This window comes from Macrotis lagotis, chromosome X (genome assembly GCF_037893015.1).
Source record: "Macrotis lagotis isolate mMagLag1 chromosome X, bilby.v1.9.chrom.fasta, whole genome shotgun sequence".
Classification (NCBI taxonomy): domain Eukaryota; kingdom Metazoa; phylum Chordata; class Mammalia; order Peramelemorphia; family Peramelidae; genus Macrotis; species Macrotis lagotis.
In genome coordinates, this window is record NC_133666.1 from 555969120 (window position 1) to 555982107 (window position 12988).

Sequence of the window (12988 nt, forward strand, 5' to 3'; positions counted from 1 at the left end):
GTATCTAACCTAGGTGTTACAACTATCCAGTTAAATTTATAGTCTTGAGAGCAAAAAAGCTCATTAAACGAATTGATTTTTAACAGATAAATTAATCAAATGATCAAGTCCTTTTAGTTCAAAAGGATAATAAGGTCAATAACCAAGAAAAAGTTTTAAGAAAGAATGCTGAGTGAAGATCCAAAGTTGAAATCTCTGCTCCAAAGAAAAAGCCTGAGGCCTCCACTTTATTCTAGGCTAACATCTCTCAGATCAACCTAAGGAGGATATAATGGAAGTTAGTTGAGATTTCAAATGTGCAAGACTCTCACCTCTACTTATCATAAAGACTCACTGCCTCCCATCATCAATATTTATTGAGCATTTACAGTGTACTAGGCACAATAGAACATACAGAAAAAACATTGTCCCTGCCCTTGAGGAGCTTACATTCTATAACAAAAAATACACCTCTCTCTTTAAATGGTATTTTGTGTTTGGTGTTTTCTACAAGGGTAGTGAGGGGAAGATTTTGCAGCGTGAGCTTTGGGTATAACTTAGCCCCACCATCACTTGGTGAGAGGACTGGGGTTAGGGGAAAGAGTTTAAGGCAGACAATAACAGACCATTCAGGGTAGAGCTTAAGAGTGAGATTAAAAAAAAATCCACTATCTCACTAAATTAAGGGAAGATTTCCTATAGGAAATAGGAATAAGAGGCAAGAAGTTTGTGGGATGCAAGCAAAGGAAGAAAGGAATCTCAGATACTGAAGCCAGAAATATCATGCTATCTTTCCCCACACAACACCCTCCCCCCCCTCCACCACCAGAATAGGAGTGTGGTCAGTGACAAGGCAGAAGGAGAAAAGGCTAAAAGGTATACCTGACAAATTGGAATATGGGATTAAAATCCAAGGCAGGTTATATGAATAGCAACAAATTCTTTTTAAAGGGGGATTTCGGAAGCACAAACCTGATAGTTAACTGATGTCACCACAGACCATGAACTTGTAGCTTCCTTAAGTTAGAAAAATGCCATACCAAAAATTTAAGTGGAACATATGATTTTATTCAGACCACCACCTTTTGTTTTAAAAGAGAAACAAAATCAGGGTGGTGGAGAGGGGAGTAATGTTTGGAACAATATGGAACACATGGAACTTTTGCATTTGATAATTTATACTTTTTTTTAAAAGTTCATTATATAGCTACCAAGTGGGAAGTAAATCGTCAAAATGTACAATTTCCTTTAGAGAAGTTTCAGAACTAAAGATCTGATTTACATGAAAAGCTGTAGAGAAAGTAGTTGAAAAGTCCATTCATAAAACTTTTATTCCACTTACATCAACTTAATACACATGTTCTTAACAATTATGCTTGGATTGTTCATGAAAATTTCATAAGACATTAAACAAAGCTAGCCATCATCTCAAGTTATTTCCCTGTTAACTATTTTTACAGCACATGCATGTTAGGCAAGTATCAAAAAAATCACAAAAGCAAAAAACCTAAAAAAAGTTAAATACATGGGTTTTTTGTTTTACTGCTGTGCTTGATATACAGTGACTTTATGAATATCAAGCAATTCATTTTTACTGCATCTTTACTTGTACATTTGTTCTTAGGTTGCCTAAACCATTTAAATACAAATAAAATGAGTGTAGCAAAAATAATGAAAGCGAACAGCAGGTAACTTTACAAATAATGGAATGTGAACCGTTTCTGCCCTTCTCCAGAGTAAATTGACTGGGTTAAAACTTTGTCTTAAGGAACACTTTTGCAACTGCAATCATAAAGGTGTACACGTTGAGATTGTGTATTCCACAGATACACATGGTATGACATGTAATATCTATGGGACATCTGTTTCTACCACAGCCATGAGTGCTCCAACCCTAAAGTACCCACAATAACTACACCTGTGGCTGGAACCAATTATCCCTTTTTATCCCCCCTCCCCCCCACCCCCCCATGACAGGCCAATATGTAGGCAGTTTTCTTTGCTTAGACATGGAAGCTGTTTTAACACTGGCTTTGTGAAATCACAATGTACCAAAAGTACTATGCCAAACATGTAAAACGTGTATAAAAATTCCATATCCCCATATTGGCCACCTCAGATGAAAACAGATAACTCCCCAAATGTTAACTGGCTCTACTCCCCTAATATTAAACATAAAAACCACATGGGAAATATAGAAATCCAAATAGAAGTAACATAAACCTGTCATAAATCGTAAACAAAAACTATTTGTGGGACAGCATGGATGACAAATGGTCTACTGTGTAAATTTTAGAATGAGGCAGACAAAAGTTGGAAGGCTGGTTAATTTTCCCCTCCTTCTCCTGCTTCAGCTTCATCTCCTTGGGTGTCCGATGTCCACAACTGATAAAAAAACAAAACAAAACAGTTTAGAACCTACAATTTGAAAATGCAAATTAATTCTGCTTATAACTTGTCTTCAACTTAATATCTAAGTAATGTAATTAATTACATGGCACAGCAATTCTCAATATCAATCAAGCATGACAATAAAGTAGGCTGCTGTTACCAAGTTAATTGTCTTCCCAAATAAGGAAAAACATTTCTATAGTTTAGACAACAAAAATTATTTTCAGCCATTAAGAGATAAAACTCCTAGAAATTCTATCAGCATCTTCATCAACACATACATTCAACAAATAGTACATAAACCTGAGAGTATCACAGTAGGAATATATGTACATATATAATTTTAAGAAAAAAAAGATTAAGATTCCCCTCCACATTTGTAAAAGACAAAAAAAAGGGGGGGAGGGTTGAAGCAGAATTTATAGAAGAGAAAGAAAAAAGTTAATTTATCACTCAGGTACAGAGAAAAATCAAAGGCTGTACATATAAGTATTCAATTTTATAACAATATATTTGATAACATTTAAACATAGAACAAAAAGATTCAAGATGAAAGGAATTATTCTAAAATGAGTTTCAATTACCTAAGACAAAAAGGACCTTTTAAACCCTTTAAACTCATTGTCTATTCTTTGTTATGAACATATGAGATAGCTTTACAATTGGATTTCATCACTAACTTATGCTCATATATAGAAAACTGGTTACTGTACAGAGGTGCCATAATTTGTTTTTACCTTGGTAGATTCGTAACAGAAAAGATTATTTTGAAAAAAAATATGCCTAGTTTGTCTATTCTTATTTAATTTAAGGTATGGGCCTAGGGCTAAGAAATGCAATCTAGCTTTTGATCAAGTTTTTAAAAGAAGCCTTTGTCTACATATTCCAGCCCTAGAAGTAGCCCATGCAAGCCAAATTAAACACCCCTGCAATTACTAGACACTCAGCCTAGATTCCCAAATCTTCCATCTAATCTTCAGAAAGCATTTTTGCCTCATTTAAAAATTACTTTGTGGGGTGGCTAGGTGGGGCAGTGGAAAGAGCACCGGCCCTGGAGTCAGGAGTACCCGAGTTCAAATGCAGCCTCAGACACTTAATAATTAGCTAGCTGTATGGCTTTGGGCAAGCCACCTAACCCCCCATTTGCCTTGCACCTCCCCAATTTATTTTTAAAATTAAATAAAAATTACTTTGGGTTTTTGGACTGTTAATATAATATCAACTTTAAGATTTTACCTATTATTCTAAAATAATAAAAGTAAAAGAGATCTCTTAAAATTTTTATTTATTTTTATCCATTTTAGATTTCAGCAAAAGATAGGGGGAGTAAGAAACTCACTTCAATTATCCTCCTAAACCCTAAAAAATTTACATTTTTTAAAAAGTCAACCATTATTCATTTCATCCCTTGCTAAATTAACAAATAAACTATCATACTTTAGTCAAGATGCATAGAATGTGAAAAATTATTCAAGGTAGATAATACCAAATAACCCTTTCCAAAAGGTCATGAAAATGAACTCAATTTCAAAATATTGGGGATCAAAGTCACAGTTGATGAACCAGAACTTCCAGTTCTACTGGCTACTTTTAGCTACCATCACCAAGTAAAAGAATCAGTTCACTAACTGCTACCTGATTCTTGTAAATGAAGGAAAAAATGCCTAAAATATAACATCAAATATAAGGTTTAAGTTTAAAGTGCCTTTTAACTCCTTCATATAAATTCTCCATAGAGCTCCTTTCACAATCTGAATCATCCCACCCAAACCATGATTTATTTTATTATTTTATTATTAGGGTTGCTTTCAGAAGACATTTAAAAGAAAATATGAACAGTTCTCACCTTAAATAAATTTGCAATACATACATACATAAAAGGAGACCAGTATTACCAAAAAGAGAAACACCCACGCTAATTTTTTACTGTATGATACTGTACTCTCTATTTCCTGCCACTCCATTAGGCAAGCCATGTCCATGCCACCCCCCCACTCCTGAGAAATGCAAGCAAAAGTTGCACTTGGTGTGCAACTTCTCTAAACTGAGAGAAGACCACCCGCCCAGATGTCTGTCTTCTGATTCCTTAGGTCCTTTTATATCTATTCCAACCCAGTTGTTGCCTTTTCTCTCCTTTATCTTGTCCACTCTCCCTACCCTTTTCCAAGCCCCCATGTTTCTTCTCCTGCTCTTTTTCTGCCCTGCCCCCTTTATGTCCTCGGACCATGTGGGCCCTCCTCCACCCCTCCATGTCTGGGGCCAAATCTGCATTATGAAAAAAACCACTACAGAGAGGTCTGCTACAGTCTTCTATTAAATAGAGAAAACACTATACACAAAACTAGTCAATGAACTACAGAGAGTTGGGAGGGAAAGGGGACTAAGGAACTGTGAGACTAAGAGAATATTATATATCTATCCTGCTTGGAAAACAGGCTACTAGAAATTACTAGAAATATTTTACTGGCTTTGATAATGTAGAATAGTTCATATTTTTGCAATGGGAGATGGGGAAAACTAATTCCTATGTTAAAATTTTTTGCTTTTATGTTATTCTAATGGATATGTTTGATCTGTTCCACAAATACAAATGATTATTAAAGGAGTGTTGGGGAGGAAGGAGAGTGCCTGTCTCAAAACAAAAAATTTAAATTTAAAGGTCACTCCCTAGAGGGCAGCCAACCTTTTGGACAGTATGTAACATAGTGCCACTATTACACTCATTTGCTTTTAATATGGCTCTAACAGGGGTGGCTAGGTGGTGCAGTGGATAAAGCACCGGCCCTGCAGTGAGGAGTACCTGCGTTCAAATCCGGTCTCAGACACTTAATAATTACCTAGCTGTGTGGCTTTGGGCAAGCCACTTAACTCCATTTGCCTTGCAAAAAAAAAATAAAAATAAAAATAAAAAAATATGGCTCTAATACTATATACTGCATTGCATGCTCTGACCAAAGTTTTACCTTATGAGAAGTTATAAAAAAAACACCACTATAAGATTACTAAAAGTTAAATGTTCTGCTCTAATCAGAAAATAAAGTTAGTTATGACCTTTTCTGTAATCTGTGAATGCCTTTATCTATGTGTTACCTTCCCAAGGTACGAGTTTAAAATATATGGTATAGGTCTAAAGATATAAAGGTATAAAATGTACAATCTTAGACCATTGAAATGTCAACCTGTTTGTAAAATTTGCTATTATAAAAATCCTAATCAATTCAGAAAACTGTTTCAGAATAGTTAACTAAGAGGAATCACATTAGATGTAAAGCAGAGTGAATGTCACCCAATTGTTTCATTTTTAAAGTTACTGATCCTAAAGTGATTTCTCTTCACTTTATCATGCATAACATCAATTTGGTTGATAAGACAATTTTAACAGTGATGTACTTACTGTCAAGTTGTCTCTCAGTAATTGCATTATTAGTGTGCTGTCTTTGTATGATTCTTCACTTAATGTATCAAGTTCAGCAATGGCTTCATCAAAAGCCTGTAACAGGAAAAAAAAATTAGTTCTCAAATTCTAAGTAATTTGCTAAATGTTCAAACAGCAAACTAAACTTACTGTCTTTGCAAGGGAGCAGGCTTTCTCTGGAGAGTTCAGGATCTCGTAATAGAACACAGAGAAGTTCAAGGCCAGACCCAATCTTATAGGATGCGTTGGTTGCATCTCCTTTTTGCTGATTTCAAATGCTTCTTGATATGCTTGTTGTGACTGATCCACTATTCCTGAGGAAAGAAAAAAAAATGTCAGTTGAAGTGATTTACCTTATTTTTACTACGCCTCACAATACATACCCCCCCCCCAAATTTAAAGATACTTAAATGATTGGTATAACACAATTGAAAAATTATTAAAAATGAAAAACCATCAATTCTTATATTCAAAGTGATCAAAGACTCTTAATACTGACTAAATTATATATACTACACATAACAAGTAGGAGATAGAGGCTAACACTGCAGCATTGTAGTCAGCTTTGGATAATTATAAGAGTATTACCATGCTAATATTTTGTAATACGATTCTAAAATTTTGTTTTGTCTTTTGTTTTTTAGAGAGGACCAATGACACTACAATTTTGGAGTCAAAGAAAGGTGTTTGGCTATGTTTGAACAGAGCAGGGTTCACCCACAGTTTGGGAATGAGTGGTATGTTAAATATTCATATTAGAAATGATTCTGGATTTACACAGGTTCTGATTCTGTCCTGCTCAGGGCACACTGGTGACCCACCATGCTGCGAAGTTCTGTGACAGTGAGTCAAGTCACATGTCTCACAATTGATACCCAAGTTCTTCAGAGAGAATTTAAGTGTCCTTATAGCACTTCTTCTGACCTGCTTTGAGTTCTCCCTAAAATAGGCTTTAAGATAAACATGTGATTGGCATTTGAACTTTATGGCCAACACATCAAAGTTGTTCTCCTTAGAGTAGAATTTGAATGCTTGGCAGTTCAGATATAAAGAGGACCTTGGTGACCAGTACTTTATTTTGTCAGATAATCTTCAGAATCTTTCTTAGAAAATTCAAGTGGAACCAATTCAGTTTTCTGGCATGGCCTAATAATTTGTTCAAGTTTCAATGTCATATGCAGTTAGCAAGACAGTTCTGTAGATATAATTTTGGTATGCAACCTTCTACCTCCTTCTCTCTCACACTTTCTTCTGGGGCTTCCCAAACACTGAGCTAGCTCTGGCAATACCTGCATCTTTGTTGATGGTCACAGAGAGTATATTGCCAAGGTAAGTGAACTTAGTCCTGGTATTTAAAACTTTTCCATTTACTGTGCCCAATGGCTCCACATATGGGAATGATGTGGTAATTATCAGGCCAAAATTACCACAGATGGCAGAGAATTGATCCATATACTTGGTTACATCTCACAATCAACTGAGAATAAAAAGGTCTACACTGACTCCCCCCCATACTTTGGTTGTGGCCTATATGCCTTTTCAAAGTAGTTTACCATCAATGGAAGCTGATCATGAGTCCATTTTCATGCATTGTCCTTCATCTAGAATTCAAATGTGCATGTGATTATGAAACTGGCATACAATGCTGATATATAAATACATACACAAATGTGTGTGTGTATTCATATATGTATTCAACCTTCCATTAAAGCATACACAAACTAGAGTTCAAAACCTAAAGTATAACTTAATAAGAATGGGGGGTGGAAGTAGGAAAAAAAAATCACTTCAAAGATAAAATGAAATTGCATTTTCTTTAAAGCTACTTGACCAAGAGCAAAAGGAAATGTTATTTATTAGTTATTTTTTAACAATGATATACCTTTCTTGTCATCACCAGCAGCAACCTCAGCCAAATAGCGGTAGTAGTCGCCTTTCATTTTCAAATAGAAAACTTTGCTTTCTGCTTGTGAAGCGTTAAGAATCAAGAACTTTTCCAATAGAGACTTTGAAAGAAAAGAGGGAGAAAAATTCTCATAAGCATAGAGATTTAAAATAAAACACAAAAAACTTAGAATTCAAACAAAATTTAAAGTATAGTTTAAAGTGTTATTACAATATTAAATTACAAATGAAGCTAAAACTAGCATATACTTTGCTTCTCAACAAGGGACACATTTTAATTTGATATGTATTTGTTTAAAAGGTTGGAGAAAGAAGTATGAGGTCACAAATTTAACATTTTAAAGCTGAAAAGCTTATATATACAACACTTCAGAAAGATTTACCAAGTTGTCAAAACCAAATACTAGATTTTATATACATATATACATACATACACTTATCATCTTCTCCTTTGAGACTTAATAAACTGAACCTTTCTACTTTCTAAGTCTAAGTTATCCGTATTGATTTCATAACCAAACTGGAAGATGTTTCAGGATCAATAAACTTGTACTAATAATCCACTTGATAAAAGAAAAAGACTAACAAAATCTAATTTTATCCTGAAGGAGTCTAGAAATTAGGTTTTTATTTCTAGATATTAAAACATACAAATATTTTGACAATAGGGCCAGACATATAAGTTTAATCATATGATAAAGTTCACTGAAGTCAAGTAACTTCTCAAAAGTCAGAGAAAATAGCAATGAAGGGACAACCTCAGATGAACTAAATTGATTCCTAGTCAAAGGAGTTGTTACCAGGGGTCTAAGAGCTCAGAGGGAGAAAACTAAAGTACCTATAGTGAGGAATCAAGGAAGGGAATCTGGAGAGCTTCATGCAAAAGATGACAATTTGAGGCTGGACCTTAAAGGATAGAAAGGGTTTTCAATGGGCACAAAAAAAAAAAACCCTTAAAAGTTTGTTCAGAGAATGGAGAATAATCTGATTATTTGGTACAGAAGGTTCATATAGGTCAGTGGTAGAAGGAAAAGATAAGTAAAGGTCATTTTGAATGAGGTTTAAAAAGACCTTGACCTTTATTTTATGGGCAACAAAATCTATTATAGGTTTTGGGAAGTCAATGACATGAATGAATATTTTACGATTACTCCTGTTGTTTTATGCATAATCCACTGGAAGAGGAGACAGGAATAGTAATTAAAAGGCTACTATAATATTCCAAATGAGAATTAGTAATGACTTGAAGTAACCAGGACAAAATAAAACTCAGAAAAAACTGAGGGTGGGAGGAATACTGTCTCCAAAAGATTTAAAACACTGAGAGGTTTAAAAGTCTTAATTTATTAGATAACAATGATTCACTGATACAAACATCAAAGTAAAGAGGAAGAAATGAGAAGGGAGAAAATGAATATGGCTTTAAGACATGCTATATTTTGGAGGTTGAGTCCAGGTGATATCCAACTCACCTTTGGAAATAAAATCTGGGTTTGAAACAAATTTTGGGAACTATTTTTTTTTTGCAAGGTAATGGGGGTTAAGTGGCTTGCCCAAGGCCACACAGCTAGGTATTATTAAGTCTGAGTTCAGATTTGAACCCAGGTACTCCTTGACTCCAAGGCCAGTGCTCCATCCACTGCGCCACCTAGACATTCCATTGGGAACTACTGCAAAGAGATAATAAAACAGGGGCAACCAGGTGGCCCAGTGGAGAGAACACAGGCCCGGGAGGCAGGAGGACCTGAGTTCAAATCCAGTTTATGTGCTCTTAACTTTGTTTTGTATAATAAACTTCTTTGGTAGTCTGATATCCCCTACAGACTAGAGCCTTTTTTTCTGATTGCGTAAATACACTTTGTCAGAAAAAAAATTGTAAAAACAAGATGCAATATGTGTAAAAAACAAAAAACCCCACATCGTACTCAGAAATAAGAGCCTTTCGTCCTTTTATTTTTCAAAGCAGAAGCTTATTCTCCAATACTGATCTTATATCAAGTAAAATGCTTATCAGAGTTTTATTTCTAAATCAAGAGTAAAGTTTACACTGTACTTATACAATATTTTGACTGTATTTCTCTGTAAAATCTAGCTCAGTTGACATGATGGAATCTAGTTGGGGAGGTCACAAAGGAGGAAGAAAGTACATTCATAGCTCTCCTCACATTATAAAGCACTGCTCTAATAAGACCATATGCAGAAAGGATTCATATAGAAAGAATTCAGGGAGCTCACTCCTTTCATTTAAACAGTAGAGCAAGGGAAAAGAATCTAGAGTAAAAAGTACATATAACAAAATCTGTAAACAGTTATTTGGGGTTGTTTTTCAGTCATATGGACAATCTTGTGATTGTATGAGGTTTCCTTAGCAAAGGATACTGGAGTGCTTATTATTTCCTTAGGCTTTAGTTATTTTGCAAATGAGGAAACTGAGGAGCAAATAGGGGTTAAGTAATTTGCCCACAGTTATTAAGTGTCTGAAACTACACATGAACTTAGGAAGATGACTTCAAGTCTGGCAAAGTTGTAAATGGAGAAAGGTATTTCTGATTAAGACATGCACAGGGTAAGCTGGGACAAAGTGTGACATCAGGACTCCAAACAACTCCAGGACTAAGTTGGGACCTGTGAGAATTGTGATAATTTGGCAAAATGCTGTACAAAAATAGAAGAGCAGAACAAGGAACAAGAAGCATTTATTAAGCACCTATTATATGCCAGGCATTGCCCTGAATGCTGGGGGTTAAATAGAAAGGTAAAACTAACTTCTGTTCTTAAGGAGTTAGCTCACAGTTGAATGGGAGTCAGATGCCTGCTAACAGCTATTTACAAACAAGAGTTTTATAAATTGTCTAAAGAGAAGGAAGGAAAAAAGTCACCCCAGGAAAGGGGCTTTATAACAACTTTAAATGCAATTAATCAAACCGAAAATCCCTTTTTAATAAATCTCTCCTACAGATATATAAACACTGTTAGCTCAATGTTTACCCTACAACTCAGAACTAGGAACCAGACAAATTAAAGATGTTTCTAGAATCTAATCCATTAAATTATTCTTGAGAAGCTTTCAAGGACTGAACTGCAATTTGTCATTCGGAACCAACAGCTGGAAGAACTGAAGGTGGATCTTTAAGAATCAGTTGGTGGTTCTTTTTATTTTTTTTAGAGGAAACTGAGAGCCAGAAACATCAAAATGACCTGATTAAGGCCACCAGCAGGTTTAGAGCTGGACTATGTCCTAGATTATCTGGCTTCTAGTCAACTATTTTCCACTTTTAGCATTTATATTTTTTTAATGTCTAAAAATGGTTAAACTATATTGTTTGGATTTTTTTTTAAAGTTCTGTATCAAGTTAAACAATAAATGGGCTTTGGGATAATGTTATTAAGACAGACCAAATTAAGTTAAGTGAATGTATTTTGGGGAGGTTGGTGGGGGAAAAATCCTGAGAGTGAGATGAATTTGGGGGTGGGGGCACTCCCTTAATGATGGGTTGATTCTACTTAAAATATTTTGTTCTATTCTTCAAGAATCAGTCTAAGAGGGGTGGCTAGGTGGTGCAGTGGATAGAGAACTGGCCCTGAAGTCAGGAGTACCTGAGTTCAAATCTGAACTCAGACTTAATAATACCTAGCTGTGTGGCCTTGGGCAAGCCACTTAACCCCAAATGCCTTGCAAAAAAAAAAAAAAGAAAGAAAAAAGAAAAAAAATTAGTCTAAGGTTCTGGTACTCAGTTGCAAAATTACTCTGATATGCTCAACTGTCAAAGTCACTTTTCTCAGCTCCAGAAGCCTGAAGTCCAAGAAGAATGAGTTGGCACATATATATATATGTATAGTTGCATGTCAAAAAACATTCTCAATCAAATGAGCAAACAGACTTGCTAACAGGGCTAGTTATTTGAGGTCAAATGCCTTAATAACTGGGTTTGATGTGATCTAACAATCTATGTTATTTCTGATGAGCAGCATGTTAAGTAAAATAGCCAGTGAAACAAACTAGATCTCTATAATTCATGATGAGGCTAATTTTAGACAGTTTTTAAAATATTCAAATTATTTTAGAAGAGTATTCTTAAAAAGCTGATATATTGTCTCCCCTCATGATCTATTTATTTACTTAATTTTTTTTTAGGTTTTTGCATGGCAAATGGGGTTAAGTGGCTTGCCCAAGGCCACACAGCTAGGTAATATTCAGTGTCTGAGATCAGATTTGAACCCAGGTACTCCTGACTCCAGAGCCAGTGTTTTATCCACAGCGCCACCTAGCTGCCCCCTCACGATTTATTTATTAATAAAAGAGCAAGGGAGGCAGGGTGAGAAGGCCACCAGAATAGTGGTTGTCTTCTACATGGAAATAGAAGTTTTAGGAAGGGAAACCATCTTCACAAGTGAAGGGCAGGGGCAGCTGGTAGCAATGTGGATAGAGTACTGGCCCTAGAGTCAGGAGAACCCGGAATTCAAATCTGGCCTCAGACATTTAAAACTTACTTAGCTGTGTGACCCTGGGCAAGTTACTTTAACTCCACTGCCTTGCCAAAGAAAAAAAAAGTGGAGGGCATGCCTCTATCAATTGGAATTTGTTCAAGTTTCAATTGGGAAGATTACTGGATCAGAGACCTCCCTGAGTGAAAATGATCAATATAGAGACTAATACTGTGTAAGACTGTGAATACTGAAAAGTCAGGAGATTAAGTCAGCTGAGATAAGAAATTTGAGTTTATGATGAATTTTGCAGTCAATCCCCAGCACTGATGCTCTGAAAAGCAAAAATAGAATGAATTTTGGGATCCATTCCAGTAGTAGCTGAGATAAAATGATTCACATGGCAGTTTATCCAGCATTTGAATATAAACTTAATGGGATGAAAGGCTGATATGCTCCTGCCTTAAACCTGAGCTCACTCTACTCAGTGACTGAGATCATATAGGGCAGAAATGTCAAACTGGATAAAGGGGTGGGGGGGGGGTCCACGCACACTAATTTTTTCATTAAGATCCAGAGTGGCATATTGATTTGGTTTTCAAAATCCATCATTATCTGTGTTTTGACATAGTTTTCATTTATTTTGTTAAATATTTCTGAATTACATTTGATTTTGTTTAAAAGCTACACTGAAGACTGCAGGCAGGTCATACATGTTAACACCTCAGATTGAGAGATCTCCCAAAGTGCCAGGGGGTGTTAATGTCTGCTCTTGCCTCGTCTTCCAAGTGAATATCCCTTTATAACTGCAATTAATCACTGGGGGGGGGGGATGGAGGGGGAGAAAAGACACTCAGAATAGAGGCTTTGAGG

The 12988-nt window shown here is 35.6% G+C and overlaps 1 protein-coding gene across 5 annotated transcripts in view; it reads right to left on the bottom strand.

The window, feature by feature from the left end:
• Positions 1-338: 338 nt before the first annotated feature.
• Positions 339-12988, bottom strand: part of YWHAZ (tyrosine 3-monooxygenase/tryptophan 5-monooxygenase activation protein zeta) — a 40112-nt gene continuing 27462 nt past the window's right edge. For all 5 annotated transcript variants that reach the window (XM_074200668.1, XM_074200667.1, XM_074200669.1 and 2 more), the window contains 4 exons: positions 7668-7791; positions 5936-6099; positions 5765-5860; positions 339-2364 (listed from right to left, as the gene is read on the bottom strand). In XM_074200668.1, coding sequence (XP_074056769.1) covers positions 2305-2364; positions 5765-5860; positions 5936-6099; positions 7668-7791 — 444 coding nt within the window. In that variant the 3' untranslated portion in view covers positions 339-2304. The remainder of the gene's footprint in view (positions 2365-5764; positions 5861-5935; positions 6100-7667; positions 7792-12988) is intronic.